At 55.9% G+C, this 16869-nt stretch overlaps 2 protein-coding genes across 5 annotated transcripts; both read right to left on the reverse strand.

The window, feature by feature from the left end:
- Positions 1 to 678: 678 nt before the first annotated feature.
- On the reverse strand, positions 679 to 8150 carry LOC311522334 (uncharacterized protein). Of its 4 annotated transcripts, none has more exons than XM_084631552.1 (6): positions 7713 to 8150; positions 7452 to 7620; positions 7145 to 7227; positions 6626 to 6752; positions 6142 to 6255; positions 679 to 5411 (listed from the first exon to the last, which is right to left on the reverse strand). In XM_084631552.1, the coding sequence occupies exons 2-6, from the start codon at positions 7558 to 7560 to the stop codon at positions 4003 to 4005; spliced, it is 1842 nt and encodes a 613-aa protein (XP_084487678.1). In that variant the 5' UTR covers positions 7561 to 7620; positions 7713 to 8150; the 3' UTR covers positions 679 to 4002. The 4 variants fall into 4 exon arrangements, with proteins under 4 accessions (XP_084487678.1, XP_084487677.1, XP_084487676.1 ...); XM_084631551.1 differs by having other exon boundaries at positions 679 to 5414; XM_084631550.1 differs by having other exon boundaries at positions 6142 to 6258.
- A 1699-nt stretch (positions 8151 to 9849) lies between these two features.
- Positions 9850 to 15626, reverse strand: LOC311522110 (uncharacterized protein). The gene is made up of 3 exons (XM_084631073.1): positions 15496 to 15626; positions 12412 to 12525; positions 9850 to 12016 (listed from the first exon to the last, which is right to left on the reverse strand). The coding sequence occupies exons 2-3, from the start codon at positions 12500 to 12502 to the stop codon at positions 10353 to 10355; spliced, it is 1755 nt and encodes a 584-aa protein (XP_084487199.1). The 5' UTR covers positions 12503 to 12525; positions 15496 to 15626; the 3' UTR covers positions 9850 to 10352.
- Positions 15627 to 16869: the final 1243 nt, after the last annotated feature.

Consider the following 16869-nt stretch of genomic DNA (forward strand, 5'->3'; position numbering starts at 1 on the left):
CCACTGGGAATAAGTGATGCAAAGGTTAATAAACTCTCAATGGGACTGGTGCATTCTCCATCTCTTCAAATCCAGATGGGACGCCTTTCTGGAAGATGCTTCAATCAAACACATTGAGCTCGTTACAGGGATAACTGGGTGGCATTAATGGCCTGTGCTATACAGGTCAGACTAGAATCTATACATTTTAAGCTGCTAGGCAACTAGTAGAAAAAGTGTCTGCCCTCCTTCACACCCCTAGCGTGAAATATCTACTTCATTATATGGTATAGACATATGGCTCTAGTGACAGCTCCAGACAGCATAGAGGTAATTATTAAAGAGCATTCTCAGATTTATCACAGAGAGCTATATTTTTATTTTTTCCCAGTCAGTGAGGCTCATAGGAACCTAGGAGAGGAAGGGACCTCCTGTGCCATTGACTCCAGTCCTCCACTAGCATAGACAAACCTGTCAAGTAATTCCATTCATAAATTTATCAAGCTCCATCTTCAAGCTCATCAGGATGTTTGCCCCCCCACTACTCCTACTGGGAGGAGTACTGCCCTACTGCCCAGAACCTGGACAAATTTCAAGGTAGTTGGATACAAAATCAAGACATCTGGAACAATCTGAGGACAAAAATACAAGCAAAAAAACCCAGGAAGATGATTTTTCTTTTTAAATTGACATCTTGTTTATTGAATTTTCCAGAATAAAAGTTATGCACAAATCAAAAAAACTTGCTGATGTGCTCTGTACACACAAGATTCCTCTTAAATTAGTGGTGAGACTAAAATTAGAATGCACAAAATTGTACCAACGAGAGTGTCAAGAAATTACACATAACCAGTTAGGAGGGTCTTAGACAGTATGTATGGAGATGGGTCTAATATAAATTGGTTGGATAGGTAGGTGGGAACGGATGGATGTATGGATTAGATGCATAACTATATGAGGAGGAGGGGGCATCCATGGGAAATATGAAACCACCGGAACCAAAGCAAGCTAAGAAAAGACAGAATAGATCTTGGTCTGATTTCTAGTGGAGAGATCTCCAAATTTATTACTGAGTGTATTGCAATAGAGCTAACTGGTCCTAACTGAAATTACGGCCCCATTGTGCCAGGCACTGCATAGACTCCCAACCGAGCTTGGGGTCCCCACTGTGCTGTGGGATATTTTGCAGATCTCTCATGGGATATCTTGCAGATTGTAGATGACACCACAGGACTGGGAAATGTGCTGAAGAAGGAGAATGCCTAAGTCAGTGGTTTTCAACCTCTTTTCATTTGCAGACCCCTAAAAAATTTCGAATGGCTATGTGGGCCCCTTTCAAAATTCAGCCTGTGGTCCGTGGACCCCTTCCACAGAAGTCTTAGACTGAAAACTGGCTGAACAGAATTCAACTATAAATATTGCACGTGCTCAGCACGGCATTTGACACAGCGCAAGAAAGGGGGCTAAACTGTGGGCTTCTACGGTAACGACAACAATTCTCGGTTTCAACCTGTAGTATTCACATACTTTTGATTGATCATAAAAATAGAATGCCTTTTCTGGGATCTGAAACTTTATTTTCATAGTCACCTTTCACAGACTCCTTAGCCATAGTCTACCGACCCCAGTGGGTCCACGGACCACAGGTTGAAAATCACTGGCCTAAGTGATCTTCTCTGAGATCCTTCCTGTCCCTGGCACAAAGGAAGACAAAAGATTCTGGAAGTGAACCCCTGGCTTGGTAAGTGGTGTAGGATGTAGGGCTTTGGTTTTGTAGAACATTTGCCCATCTTCTGTGGGGCAAGGGGGGCTGTATAGTTTGGATGGCCTCCACCTCAAAATACTTACTGGATGGGGGACTCTCTCCTAGGACGCAATGACTGAAAAAGATTTGGGTGCTGTTGTGCATAATCAGCTGACCATGAACTCCCAGTGTGATGTTGTGACCAAAAGGGCTAATGCGATCCTAGGATACATGAACAGGGGAATCTCAAGGAGGAATAAAGAGGTTATTTTACCTCTGTATTTGGCACTGATGCGGTCATTGCTGAAATCCTGTGTCCAGTTCTGGTGCTCACAATTCAAGAAGGGTATGGATAAATTGGAAAGAAGTCAGAGAAGAGCCACAAGAATGATTAAAGGATTAGAAAATCTGCTTTACAGTGACAAATTCAAGGAGCTCAAGCTATTTAGCTTAACAAGGAGAAGGTTAAGGAAAGGCATGATTACACGCCATAAGAACCTACTTGGGAAACAGAAATTTGATAATGGGCTCTTCAGTATAGCAGACAAAGGTATAACATGATCCAACGGCTGGAATTTTAAGCTAGACAAATTCAGACTGGAAATAAGGCATAAATTTTGAAGAGTGAGAGGAATTAACCACTGGAACAATTTACCAAGGGTTGCAGTGGATTCTCCATCACTGGCAATTTTTAAATCAAGATTCAGAGGGGTAGCCGTGTTAGTCTGTATCAGCATAAACAACGAGGAGTCCTTGTGGCACCTTAGAGACTAACACATTTATTTGGGCATAAGCTTTCGTGGGCTAAAACCCACTTCATCAGATACATGGAGTGGAAAATACAGTAGCAGGTATAAATATACAGTACATGAAAAGATGGGAGTTGCCTTACCAAGTGGGGGGTCAGTGCTAACGAGACAATTCAATTAACAGTAGAATACCAAGAGAGGAAAAATCACTTTTGTAGTGGTAGTGAGAGTGGCCTATTTCAAACAGTTGACAAGAAGGTGTGAGTAACAGTAGGGGGAAATTAGTTTTTATAAAGATTGTATGTTTTTCTAAAATCTCTGCTCTAGGAATTATTTTGAAGAAGCTCTCTGGCCTGTGTTACACGGGAGGTCAGACTAGATGATCACAGTGGTCCTTTCTGGCATTGGCATCAATGAATCGATAAATAAATGAGTTGTGCCAGGCCGTGCACAGACACACAGTGAGAGACAGTTCCTGCCCCAAAGAGCTCATCATCTGAATTTTGATTAGCCCCATTTTACACTTTAAGAACAGAGACTCAGAGAAATTAATAAGCTGAACTAAAGCCTATGGGAGTCTTCCCACTGACTTCAATGGGCTTTGGATCAGTCTGCGAACCCCTGACCTTGGCTCCAGGAGAGGGGAAGGAGCAGAGAAGGATGGCTAGATCTGGTGAGATCCTGGAGAGTGAAGAGACGGGGCCCACATGGGATGGGCACAGACATTAGGGGACAGGCTGAGCCTGTGGGGGTTAATGATCCTTGCTGGGAGAGGAGTATGGGAGGGGGACGTGCCCCCAGAAAGAACGGGATTTCTGATAGATATGACTTAAAACGCCTCCTCCTGTTCCCCATAATGCCCAAATCCAGCCTCTCACCCTGCCCACCTGCATCAATAAAATTCAATAAAGATGAGTGAGAACCAATAAAGATGACCAAAAATGGTTAGTATCATTCTGGGGTGGATTAACAGGAGTGTCTTACGTAAGACACAGGAGGTAATTGTCCTGGTCTATTCGGCGCTGGTGAGGCCTTAGCTGGAGAACTGTGTCAAATCCTGGGCACCACAGAAATATGTGAATAAATTATAGAGTCCAGAGAACAGCAACAAAAATGATATAAGGTTTAGGAAACCTGACCTAGCAGAACTCTTAAAAAGCTGGGCACATTTAGTCTAGAGCAAAGAAAAGGCTGTGGGGGGACCTGAGAACAGCCGTTAAATATGTCAAGGGTTGTTATCAAGAGGATGAAAATCAATTGTTCTCCCTGTCCACTGAAGGAAGGACACAAAGCAACGGCCTTTATCCGCAGCAAGGGAGATTTAGGTTAGATATTAGGGAAAACTTTCTAATTTTAAGGGTAGTTAACCTCTGCAATAGGCTCCCGAGAGAGACTGTGGAACCCCCGTCATTGGAGGTTTTTAAGAAAAAGGTGGGACAAACACCTACCAGAGATAAGGTTATTTGGCCCTGTCTCAGCACAGGGGGCTGAAATTGATGACCTCTTGAGGTCTCTTCGAGTCCTACATTTCTATGATTCTATCACTGCGGCTTCTCTTTCAGCCTGGCTGGGTGCACTGTGTCCCCAGGGGCAGCCCTGCTGCCCCTCCTCCACATCCCCTGGCTGGATGAAGGGATCCCTGTACAGGCGGCTGGCAGTGGGCACGTCTGACAGGCCCCTCTCCTTGGCATGAGTCCTCTGGTGCTGGGCCAGAGCCGAGCCCTGAGAGAATCCCCTCCCACAGTGGGGGCAGACATAGGGCCGCTCCCCAGTGTGGATCCGAACGTGCTGTGTCAACGCCGAGCTCTGCTTGAAGCTCTTGCTGCACTGGGTGCAGCGGTAGGGCCGCTCGCCCGTGTGGGTGCGCTGGTGCCTCTTAAGGGCCGAGCGGTCCCCAAAGCCCTTCCCACAGTCCCCACAGCAGTGGGGGGTCTCGCCGGTGTGGGTCCGCTGGTGCTGGATCAGTGCCGAGCTCTGGCTGAAGCTCTTCCCGCACTGGACGCAGCGGAAGGGCCGCTCCCCAGTGTGCAGCCGCCGGTGGGTGGTCAGCGCCGATCTCTGGCTGAAGCTCTTCCCACACTGGGGACAGGGGTAGGGTCTTTCGCCCCGGTGGGTGCGCTGATGTTGCAGCAGGGATGAGCGCTGGGTGAACCCTTTGCCACACTCCCCGCAGGCGTTGGGCCGCTCGCCAGTGTGGGTGCGCCGGTGCCCATTGAGGATGGAGCGCCGCATGAACCCCTTTCCGCACTGGGGGCAGACGTGGGGCTTCTCCCCGGTGTGCACCCGCCGGTGCTCCGTCAGCGACGAGCCGCGCCGGAAGCTCTTCCCGCACTCGGGGCACTTGTGGGCCCGCTCCCCGGTGTGCGCCACCAGATGCGCCACCAGGGCGGCGATCTCCCCGAAGCGCCGGCCGCACTCCGTGCACTTGTAGGGCAGCTCCCCCGTGTGGCCGCTCTGGTGACGCAGCAGGTTGGTGCGGGTGCTGTAGGCCGCCCCGCAGTGAGCGCAGACGTAGGGCTTTAACCCGGCGTGGACGTGGGCGTGGCGGGTCAGGTGCTCCTTGTGGCGGAAGCTCTTCCCGCACTCGGCACATGGGTAAGGCCTGGCACCGGTGTGGATGCGCTGGTGGCGGAGGAGGTTGGAGCGGATGGCAAAGCTCCTCCCACAGTCAGGGCACTGGTAGGGCCTCTCGCCCGTGTGGGTGCGCTGGTGTTTGATGAACTCCGAGCTCTTCCCAAAGCTTTTCCCACAATCCCCGCAGATGATGGGCCCCTCTCTTGGCCGCGGGTGACCACTGGCCTTGGGGCTTTCCTGCTGAGACAGCTTCCCCCTCTGCCATCCCACGCCACCAGATGCCTCTCCCCACTCTGGGCTCTGGGACTTCCTGTGCAGCTCCACCCCTGCAGACCCTTCCTGCTGGGGGTTTTCCCTCCTGGCACCTGCTGGGAGAGAGAAAGAATCCAGCCAGGGTCTGACCATGTGCTTCCATATCTCCACTGGGATCAGAAACAGGCTCATCTCACGGGAACCCTTCATTCAAGAAGCTGGACATTACCACAGCTCGGCAGAACCACGACGGTGACATGGATCTAATGGCTCACATCGTAAGTAGAGAGAGAGCATCCAGTAGTTCGCCTCAGCATTGATCAGTAGGGGGCGCTGTGCTGCAGGGAGTGGGGGAAGGAAAGGGGCTCAATAAGGGGCATTCTCTTCATGTAGTCAGTGCTGACCCCAATGCAGTGAAGAGAATGGGCCAAATCCCCAGCCAGTATATACTGGCTGTAATTCCACTGGAGTCAATGGGTCCAGATTCTCAGCTGGTATAAATTAGCATCACTGCATACACACCAATGCAGTAACACTCGTTTACACCAGCTGAGGATCTGGCCCTGCCTTGTTAGGGTCTAACATGTCTAGAGATACCAACCAGACCCTGTTCGCCCATCCTTTGTCTCCCCTTCGCCCATCCTTTGTCGTTCAAGAGGGTAATCCCCTTGGGGCAGGCACCATGTCTATCTTTGTGTTTGTGCAGCCCTGGCTCAGTGGGGCTCAGATCCTGAACAGGGCCTGTGGGCGTTGCCATAGTAACTGAGACAGATCTGGGCGGGCGTTCCCAGCTTTTCCCTTCTCTCCCGGACAGTCTCCAAGCCGGTGTCGCTCATTCCCCACCTGTGCCGGCGTCTCTCATGATCTCCCTTTCCTGGGAGCCCGGGAGATCCGGCACCCTCGGCTCTTCCCCTCGCTCCATCCAGGAGATCGCAGCCGGGTCGGGGATGGGGACTCCTGCTGGCGGGGAAGGAAACAGGCGAGACGGCACGTGGTGAAATCTCATCCAAGGGCTCAGTACAGAGAACATGCCCTGGTTTTAACCCCGGCCCCGCTCTCTGTTGGGTAGAGCGCAGGATCCAAGCAGGGGGGGAATGTTTACAGGGACCCTTTGGAGCAATGAGACGCCTGGGGGCAGACGGGCTGTACCCCGTAGGGGAGTCAGGGATTCCCACGCACAGGTGAGCTGGATGCAGGCAGACGACAAAAATAAAACCCAGATCTAACCCCACATAGATAACTTATCTGATGGGCCAAAACCACCTTGGCCACCTCTGAACCACCCTGCCCACCACCTCCTGATCCTCAAGGGGCAGCGGCTCCTCACCCAGCGAGATCAGAGCCTGGTAATTCTCCTGCATGACGTCCCTGTAGAGCTGCCTCTGGCCTTCGTCCAGGAGCCCCCACTCTTCCTGGGAGAAAAACACGGCCACCTCCTCGAATGACACTGGCACCTGGAACCACAAGAGACCCAACAGTCCCATCTGACAGCAGCGGGAAGCAGGAATGAGGAAGGAGTGTCAGGGAGGGAGGGAGGGAGGAAGAGGGAGAGTGGGGCAGAAAGGGGATGGGATGATATTCACAAGGGAAAAAATTCTCCCTACTCCCAAAATAGGACTGAATCCCTCCCTTGCTGTAGCCAATGGGCTTGTGCAACAGATTTCAGTGCCTCAGGATCCAGCACCCTACTGCTGTTCAAAATAAAGTCGCAGACAGAGCGGGATTGGTGCCCAGAGGGCTTTTGAATGATCCCTCCAAGCCTCAGAGAGGAACCAGTTAATGTCCCGTAGGAAAGACGCTGAGCTCCATCCTTCGACAGCGAGGATGGGCTGACCACGCAGCTCACCTGGAAGCCGACCATGGGGGTTGATGACACGGACTCCTGCTCATCATCGCTCTCCTCCTCAGATATCTGGGGCAGAAGCTGATCTGGGAAGGGCCAGGGAGGGGAATGTGAAGAATGTATTATGTGGGGGTCCCAATGCGGGTATCTCCCCCTTCAAGACAAACCCTTCTGCTCCCACGTGCTGGGGTCGTGCTGAGCCCCTGGCACCCACTCACCCCTTGCAGGGCCGCCCCCTTGGCACAGGTCTTAGCCCTCCAGTGCCCCCTCAGCTGCTCTCCCACCCCATCCCGAGCACCCTGCTCAGTACCCCTTTCCCATCGCTCTCGGGGCTCCTGGGACGGCGCGCTCCAGGATCCTGAAAGTTCCTCCTGGGATACACACTTCAGTTGCAACAGCTGGAGGCTCGGGGAATCCATCTTGTCTGAAACCACTTCCTGCCCAGCTTCATTGAACTGCAAACAGGACTTGAACAGAGCCTGGGAGAAAGAGATAACAGGGGAGCATTACGTGGAGGGGTGCTTGCATCCTAGCCACAAAGGGCAAGCACAGCTGAGAGCTCAGGCCTCACCGTGGTGCAACCCTCAAGGCTTCTGGGGTTTCCAGGCTAAGAGCTCTGGCTTGGAGCTGCCGTGGGCCCTGCAAACTCCCCCACCTCTGCTCCTCAATCCTGGCTGCTTCTTTCCAGCCTCCAGGCAGCGATTTCCTGCCTCTGCTGCTGTTTCTCTCCCTCCCCTGGAGCTACCTATGGCTGCTGCTCTCTGTGCCCCCAGCACCTGGTTAGCACCCAGCTAACTGCCCAGCACCTGGTGCCCCCAGCTAACTGCCCAGCCAGCTGGGGTGATTCCCCTGAGCCCTGGCCTGAGGATGCTGCAGGGATGCACAAGACTGACTCTGAGTCCAGGATGCAGGGGGCTGGACAGGAAGGTCCCAGTGCTATTACAGTCCCCGCTTCTCCACAGGCAGGTTTGGGAGATTGTTGGTTTTAACCCATTAACTTCCCAGATCGGAAAACACTGCTTTTCTGATGAGTGAGCCCATCCCTGCTGGCTCTGTGCACCACAGACCAGGCCCTCCAAGGTATTTAGGCTCCTAACTTCCAGTGATTTGGGGCACTGGTTGTAAGGGGGAGATTTCAATGGACGTTAGGAGGCTAAATATCTTTGAGGATCTGGGATATAGGCTCCCCCAGGGAAGCCTGCAACTCCACTGGAAATTGCCCTTCGCCAGCCCTCCCTGCACAGTGGTGCTAGAGCAGTTTTTGGAGTGGGGAGTGCTAAGCTGCACCCCTCTAACCCCTGTCCGTGCCCCTTACCGCCCCCTAGAGCTGGGGCCAGGAGCAGGGCCTTGTCTCTGGGACTGGGGGACGTGGACGGGGTAAGACGGCAGAGGCTGGAGCCACAGCTCGGGCCAAGTGTGGAGTCCTGGCCATGAGGCCAGTCGCCGGAACCTCGCATGCGGGGCTGGTGGCCAGCAGCCTGTGGCCGGTGGCCAGGACCCTGGGGCCACCAGTGAAGCCCTCGGGCACAGGGCCAGCACCCCACGTGCAGGGCTGGCAGCGAAGCCCCCGGGCAGCAGCGGAGCCTGTAGCTGGAACCTCAGGGGGCAGAGGGGTGCAGGGCCAGCAGCAGGGACCCTGGGCGGCAGGGGCGCAAGCTGGGGATGCAAAACCTAGGGGTGCTGCAGCGCTCCCCGCAAGCCTACGCCCCACGCCTATGTCCCTCTATGGTCACACTGATGGATGCATGGCCTTCTTTGGGGGAATACGATTCTGCTTTCCATTGTTGGCCCACTATTGACCCCTGTCAGTTTAAACAGTGCGGGGTGCTCTCCCCTCTCAGCCAGTGCTGACCCCAATGTTGTACAGGGAGTGCTGGGCTGAGATGGTGCCTGGTTCGGTACCGATCACACATCTCTTCCGAAGGGCTGGGGCTTGAACTCTGGTGTCCCGGCTCAATCCACCCCTGGATGTTCCTAGTCACTTCCTCACCCCCTCCCCATCCCACACAGCGTCACGGGGTACAGGAGTCTCTTCCCTTTCCCGCCTCACAGTTTGTGCAATAATTTGAGGTGAAAGATCAGCTATGGAGCCCAGCCATTGCAAAGCCCACCCCAATTCCCCTCAGCAGACTCTGGGGAGGACCTCAGGCCTGACGGGTCTGTGGCAGTTGCAAATAGTGGGAGGTTCAAACACTGGGGCCCGTGGTGTTGGAAATGGAGGGAAAAGGGCCTGGTGGGTGGGGAGGTGGCTGTGGCTGTTGGAAATGGCGGGAAATGTGTATGCTGCGGCCAGGAAGGCTCCATGACAGCTGAAGGAAGCTCTATGCCAAGATCAGTAATCGGAAATCTCCAAGATCAGTAATCTCCTGCAGCTGTGGAGAAAGAGTCTCAGACATCACAGCGAAGAGAATCTATGTACTTTATAGGCAGGCATACCGTGCCCTCCACAGATCTATTACGAAGATAATCCTTGTAGCCTCTCCAAGGCCATTCGTGACTCGGAGTACCGTGGAGGATGGCATTTTTATTTTCTTCCCCCCAACACCCTGTCTCCCCTGCCAGCACGTTGGCAATCGCCCCCTCCATCTCCACAGTCAAATCTGCGCTCTGGTAACTGCTTTTTCGGTGTGTGTTTGTACAGCGCCGAGCACAGTGGGGTCCTGGTCCATGAGTGGGGTTCCTAGGGGCTACCACACTACAGAGAAGAGTTCATCTTCACTAAGATACTGTTTATTGACCGGGGAGAAATAAGAAAAAGAAAACCACCAGCAAAAACTCCTGATGAAAAGCATTTTTTCACTCTCATCTAGGCATGGGTGGCACAGAGCCAGGGGTCTCCATTACCAAGGCTAAAAATGCTACAGCTCTACCATTAGGGACCATGCTGGGCCTGGGAGGGGTTAATGATCCCTGCCAAGTGGGGAAGGGGGAAAACTACCCCAACTTGGGGCACTTTGTTGGCCACCTCCACCGAAGAGATGCCCGGGACCCCTGAGAAGCAGAACATAACTGCCCTTTACATTTTTCCTTCATAAAGTTTGTGTTTCATTTTTTATTCCGACCTCCCGGGCTCTGACCCCTCCATCTTGTCCCCGGCTGTCTGGGTAGGCGGGTGGCTCAGTGTCCCTGGAAAGAGCCCCACCACGTTTAATTCCTGTTGCACCATCCGATGCCCAAACCCTCAATCCAGCCCCTCCCAAAAATCTTCCCTTCACTCAGGCTCCTCTTTAATCTGCAGGGAGGGTGCCGGCTCCTCTTTAATTTCCCGTGGCAGTTCCGGCTGCTCCTGTTTAACCTGATAGGGCCCATCTTGAATATGCTGAGGCGGCTCCGGTTCCTCCTTCACCTGCAGGGGTGTCCCCGGCTCCTCCTTCACCCGTGGGGTCATCTCACAATCCCACGTCCCCGGCGGGAGCACCACCACCACCTCCTCGGGCTCGCTGCCACCCTCCCCCGGCTGAATGAAGGGGTCCTTGTAGAACCGCGTCCCCACGGCCTCGTGGGAGCCGCCGCTCTCCTTGGCATGAGTCCGCTGGTGCTTGGCGAGAGCCGACCGCTGGCTGAAGCTCTTGCCGCAATGGGTGCAGGAGAAGGGCTTCTCCTGCGTATGGATCCTGGTGTGCTGGACCAGCGTGGAGCTCTGCTTGAAGCCCTTCCCACACTGGCTGCAGCGGAAGGGCCGTTCGCCGGTGTGGGTCCGGTGGTGCCGCTTGAGGGCCGACATACCGCTGAAGTTCCGCCCGCACTGGGCGCAGCCATAGGGCGACTCCCCCGTGTGGGTGCGGCGGTGCTGGGTCAGCGCCGAGCTCTGGCTGAAGCCTTTGCCGCACTGGCCACACTTGTAGGGCCGCTCGCCGGTGTGCAGCCGCCGGTGCGTGGTCAGCACCGAGCGCTGGCTGAAGCTGCGCCCACACTCCTCGCAGCGATAGGGCGTCTCGCCGGTGTGGATCCGGCGGTGCTGCACCAGAGCGGAGCTAGCAATGAAGCTCTTGGGGCAGTCGGGGCACTGGTGAGGCTTCTCTCCGGTGTGGGACCGCTGGTGCTGCAGCAGCGAGTGCCGCTTGGTGAAGCTCTTCCCGCAGACGTCGCAGACGTTGGGCCGCTCCCCTGAGTGGCCCCGCACGTGGTCGTTGAAGGTGGCACGGCGCATGAAGCTCTCCCCGCACTGGGGGCAGACGTGGGGCTTCTCCCCGGTGTGCACCCGCCGGTGCTCCGTCAGCGATGAGCCGCGCCGGAAGCTCTTCCCGCACTCGGGGCACTTGTGGGCCCGCTCCCCGGTGTGCGCCACCAGATGCGCCACCAGGGCGGCGATCTCCCCGAAGCGCCGGCCGCACTCCGTGCACTTGTAGAGCAGCTCCCCCGTGTGGCCGCTCTGGTGACGCAGCAGGTTGGTGCGGGTGCTGTAGGCCGCCCCGCAGTGAGCGCAGACGTAGGGCTTTAACCCGGCGTGGACACGGCCATGGCGGGTCAGGTGGCCTTTCTGCCGGAAGCTCTTCCCGCACTCGGCGCACTGGAAGGGCCTGGCGCCGGTGTGGATGTGCTGGTGTTTGCTGAGGGTGGAGTGGAAGGCGAAGCTCCTCCCGCAGTCAGGGCAGCTGTAAGGTTTCTCTCCTGTGTGGACCCGCTGGTGCTTGAAGAGGTCATAGTTCTTCACAAAGCTCTTCCCGCAGTCGCCACAGATGACACGGCCCACCCGCCTGTGCCGTGCCTGGTGTGCGGATTTAGCCTGGGCCTTCCCCTGTCCCAGCCCCACCCCACCCTGGCTCTCGACGGCCTCTCCCCGCTTGAGGCTCTGAGATGTCCCATGTGGCTTTGCTCCCACGGGCCCTTCCCGCTGGTGATTCTCCTCCTCGTTCTCACTCGCCGTCCCGGCACCTGCTGGGAGAGAGAGAGAGAGAGAGAATCCAGCTGGGGCTTGTTCCCGGCGCTGAGTAGAGAGGGGGTAGCAAAGGGGTTTGTCACTGAGCAGAAAACCTGATGGGCAGGAAGCGAATCCCCCAAACCCTTCCCTGAGGGCAGGGGAGCAGAGGTTCTGCCCCAACAGCCCAGCTGAGTCCTCAGAGAAAGGCTGGGGAAGGTGAGGACTCCTACCGGAGTTAGGCAGGGCAGATGGGATCCAGGCGTGACACCTGCCATGAGGACAGGGTTCCTGTTGGGACAATACAGAGCAAGTGAAGACAGAACTGGGGGGCCTCCTGTGGCTTTGCTGGGATCCTAGCTTTTCCCTTCACTCCCGGACGGTCTCCGAGCCAGTGTCGCTCATTCCTCACCTGTGTGGTCACCTCTGGGGATCTCCCCTTCCTCGGAGCCCTGGAGATCCGGGACCCTCGGCTCTTCCCCTTGCTCCACCCGGGAGGTCATGGCCAGGTCAAGGATGGGGAATCCTGCTGACAGGGAAGGAAACAGGCAAGATGGCCCTTGGTGAAATCTCCCATGGGGGCTTGATACAGGGAACGCTCCCAGATTTTAACCTTGACCATGTTCTCTGCTGGGAGAAACACAGTATCCCAGAGGGGGAAAGTTCATGGGGACGCACTGGGGCAGTAAGATGCCAGTGGGGAGAGATGGGCTGCTCCCCTATAGGGGAGTCAAGGATGCAAACACAAAGAGGCTGGGGGGGCTCATGCAAATGGAAACTATTAAGCCATTTTAAAACTTGCTAACTGACTCGAGTCTCTTCCAAGAATGCAGATGACCCCAGCAGTTGCCCTGGGCAGTTCAGTGGGCACATGCTTCTCCCAGCTCCTAATCCTCAAGGAGAAGCAACTCCTCACCCAGCGAAATCAGTGTCTCATAATGCTCATGGAAGACGCCCCGTAGAGCTGCCTCTGCCCTTCGTCCAGGTCACCCCACTCTTCCTTGAAGAAGCACACGACCACCTCCTTGAAAGTCACTGACACCTGGAACCACAAGGGACCCCCATCACAACCCACTGCACCAATTCCCTTCCCTCCACAAAATCAGTGCATGAGCCACAAGATGCACCACAGAAAGCTTATGGCGAAACCCCAAGAGAGCAAGGAAGCAGCGAGAGGTTTCCTTGGTGTCGGTTTTGGAAGAGAGAGATTACTAAGAAGTGGGCTGGGGCAGGAAAGGAAGAGAAGGGATATGCTCCTACAACAGAATCAAAAGATCCATATATTGAAGCCAAAAGGGACTGTTCTGACCATCTCGTCCAACTCCCTGGATAACTCAGGTGAGAGGATTTCACTCAGCAATTCCTGTATCCAGCCCAATAACTTGTGGTTGAACTAGAGCATAAGTTTTAGAAGGAGAGGTCCCATCTGGATTTCAAGACTCCCTCCTTTGAGAAGCTGGTTAATCACACTCCCTGTTTAAAATGTGTGCCTTATTTCCAGGATGAAGTAATCTAGCTTCCACTTCAAGCCTTTGGATCTTGCTCCTACTTTGCCTACTAGGTTAATGGAGTCCTCTGCCCTCAAGAATCTCCTCCCTACAAAAGGTGGTTATAGACTGTGATCAAGTTACCTTTTCACCTTCTCTTCAGTGAGCTAAATCAATCTTGTTAGAGAGCCAGGGCTGCTCTGTGGGAACATGGTGGATTACCCTTTCCAACATGTGGAAGTTAGAGTGAAACCTGAGAGGAAGTGGTGGGAGACTCCGGGGCACCCTGTATCTCTCTAAATCCTCTGGTCCTTGCTAACTGGCTCCTGGTACCAAACCTGCCCTCTCTAAGCGAGGAAGATAAAGAAATAGACAACTCCAGCTACACCTTCTGGACCCTTCCCAGTTAGGGAGATCATGTTGGCTGGCAAAGGGAGAGATTTTGAAGAGCTGACCCCAACCAAAGTACCTCCCCTCTACAGCCTTCTGGGCTTCGCACTCAGATTGGCTACGGCTTCCAAACAGTCTCCTGTCTGCGAGTGGCCAAGACGGAGGCTGCCGCCCTGTAGACCCGGCCAGCCGGGATGATTCATGCACATGCTCAGCCTCTGGAGATTGCTACAACTCTTCACTTGTAGCCTCGAGTTGTGATCTCACAAGCGCTTCGGCTGGCCCGGAACGGAGAAGCTGATAGCCACCTGACAACAGCTCTGCTCCTCCACAATGCCTCGCTGCTTCTCAGCCTCCATTTTGGTCCACATGTCATAAAATGGCTAAACTCTCCTCCCGCCTCATGATCCTCTGAGAGCACAAAGCATTGTGGGAATTGGGCGAAACACGTCTGTCTGTCCACCCCTGAACTCTGTCTCCTCCAGGATACCCCTCTCTCCATGAGATGGTCTCTCTCGCCTTTCACTCCACTACCTCTGCTCCTCTGAACCAACTGCGCCACCCCACATCCTCCCCACAACTTCACACCGAGGCCCGTGGAGAAGCCAGCATGTTCCCTGGCAGGTGGAGGGAGCTGGGATTCCTGCCTCTGACTTGGGCTGTGCTGCTGAGCAGAGAGGCCTCATCTCCACGCAAGATGCTGTGATGGCCACCATCTCAGCCAACACACCAGGGACCTGCAGAACTAAGAGCACGCTGCTGCAGCTTGAGCTGAAGAACCAAGGCTCTGCAAAGGGGGCTGAAACCGACTCCTATCCTCTGTGGGTCAGGCACTGAGGGGAGATCTGTGGCATACAATCACCAATGGGCAACAACTGCTTCTCGGTGGGGTGGGAGGGGGGAATCAGTGGCCCCTGCGCCCATGAGAAGGGTCTGCCAAGTCGCCACCATCCCCTGGGGGTGGGAAACCCTGCGGATAGGGCATAAAGGGGATAGATGGGGGAGAAATGGAGGAGAAGGGAGGGGAGACTTTGGTAGGCCAGATAACCCAGGTGGCTCGGCAGAAGCTCACCTAGAAGCCAGGCATAAGAAGCCAGGGCAGGGGCTCCTGCCCTCCATCACTCCCCTCCTCATGCGGACCGGACAGCCGGTGCTAATCTGGAAGGGAAACAGGGTCAGGGACCAGACCCACTCTGGCCCAGGTACCTTAGGGATCAAACCCCTCTGCTAGAGCCCAGGGCCACTCTCACGAGGAGCAGGCCCTGCTGGAAACACAATCAGCCACATTAGCAGCCCCCAAGCTCCAGCCACTTGGGGAGCAGCTCCCCCTCCTCGTTCTGGAGCTCCTCTGTTGAGGAGGCGCATCCCCACCCTGGGACAACCTGAACTGGGTCTGGGAAACAGTCTAGTCACTGTACAGCTGGCAGCTCCCCCACAGCTCTGCTGGTGCCCCTTCATCCTGACCCACAGGCCCTGCTATCCCAGCCCTGGGCTCCGTGCTGCCCCACAGCCCTGCCGGTACCCCTCAATCCCAACCCACAGCCCTGTTCTCATTTGCTCTTCTTGGCTGCTTGCACCCATTGCCTGCCCCTCTCGCTGGGACTCCCCGCCCCTCTCACCGCTCCGGCCAGGGCGATTCCCTCCGGGGCCCTGGGGCTGCAGACGGGGATTCAGCCCCTTTGCACACAGGTTGCAGGGAGTGACTCCGAAGCGAGCCCGGGTGATGGGGGCTGGCCCAGGAAGGTCCGTGGGTTATTGCGTCCCCATTTCAGATCACTTCCTGCGCCTCTCTCTCCGGCTTGGGAACTCAGTGGCCTTAACCCTGCATTTCCCCCCCCCCCCCCGTGTTGTCAGCCGCGAAAGGGAATCGCCCCAAAATTCACAATCACGAGATTAGCCTGAAAACCCCTGTGACCCGGGTGAAAAAGCAGGAGTGGTTTAAAAATCACGTCAGCTGGGTTGACTCGCATGAGACTGATTCAAAAGTAAAGTTTGCGCGTCATGAGCATTTCTGGGGGGGCCCTCACCCCCAGTCTGGGAAGGGACACTGCAGGACGTTAAATGCACACGCTGCGCTCTGGGGTTGCCTGCCGGCCGCTGGCAGAGGAATCCGCTGAGCCCACTGCTGACCCCGGCTGGCGTGGGGGGCTCAGCAGGGGGCGCTCTCCCCTCGCAGTCAGGGCTGGCCCCCATGCCCCAAAGGAGCATTTCCTGCTGAGACAAACACCCTTGCCCCGCCCCCTGCCCCGCCCCTTGTCGGAGGCCCCGCCCACCCCACTCATTCCATCCCCTGTGGGGGTGCTCACTCTCCCCACCCTCACTAGCTCATTTTCACCCGACTGGCTCAGGGGGTTGGGGTGCAGGAGGGGGCTGGGGTGCAGGAGGGGGCTGGGCTGCGGGCTCCGGCTGGAGGTGCAGACTTGGAGGGGGCTGGGGATGAGGGGTTTGGGGTGTAGGAGAAGGCTCTGGGCTGGCGCTGAGGGGTTCGGAGTGTGGGAGGGGGCTCTGGGCTGAGGCAGGGGGTTGGGGTCTCCGGCTGGGGGTGCGGAGTCGGGGGGGGGCTGGGGATGAGGAGTTTGGGGTGTAGGAGAAGGCTCTGGGCTGGCGCTGAGGGGTTCGGAGTGTGGGAGGGGGCTCTGGGCTGAGGCAGGGGGTTGGGGTCTCCGGCTGGGGGTGCAGAGTCGGGGGGGGCTGGGGATGAGGAGTTTGGGGTGTAGGAGAAGGCTCTGGGCTGGCGCTGAGGGGTTCGGAGTGTGGGAGGGGGCTCTGGGCTGAGGCAGGGGGTTGGGGTCTCCGGCTGGGGGTGCGGAGTCGGGGGGGGGGCTGGGGATGAGGGGTTTGGGGTGTAGGAGGGTGCTCCAGGCTGGGACCGAGGGATTCGGAGAGCAGGTTGGGGATCAGGGCTGGGGCATGGGAGGGGGTCAGGGGTGCAGGCTCCGGCAGCGCTTACCTCAAGCAGCTCCCGGAAGCAGCGGCATGTCCCCCCTCCAGCT

This window comes from Lepidochelys olivacea, assembly GCF_965140295.1.
Source record: "Lepidochelys olivacea isolate rLepOli2 genome assembly, chromosome: 6".
NCBI lineage: Eukaryota > Metazoa > Chordata > Testudines > Cheloniidae > Lepidochelys > Lepidochelys olivacea.

Excerpts from the sequence above, each read along its gene's own strand:
- LOC311522110 (XM_084631073.1), bottom strand. The coding sequence starts at position 12,502 with ATGACCTCCCGGGTGGAGCAAGGGGAAGAGCCGAGGGTCCCGGATCTC. Across the intron at positions 12,017-12,411 it reads CCCCAGAGGTGACCACACAG|GTGCCGGGACGGCGAGTGAG; the intron begins GTGAGGAATGAG and ends CTCTCCCAGCAG.
- LOC311522334 (XM_084631549.1), bottom strand. The coding sequence starts at position 7,560 with ATGGATTCCCCGAGCCTCCAGCTGTTGCAACTGAAGTGTGTATCCCAG. Across the intron at positions 7,228-7,451 it reads CCGAGAGCGATGGGAAAGGG|ATCAGCTTCTGCCCCAGATA; the intron begins GTACTGAGCAGG and ends GGCCCTTCCCAG. Across the intron at positions 6,753-7,144 it reads CCCCCATGGTCGGCTTCCAG|GTGCCAGTGTCATTCGAGGA; the intron begins GTGAGCTGCGTG and ends TTGTGGTTCCAG.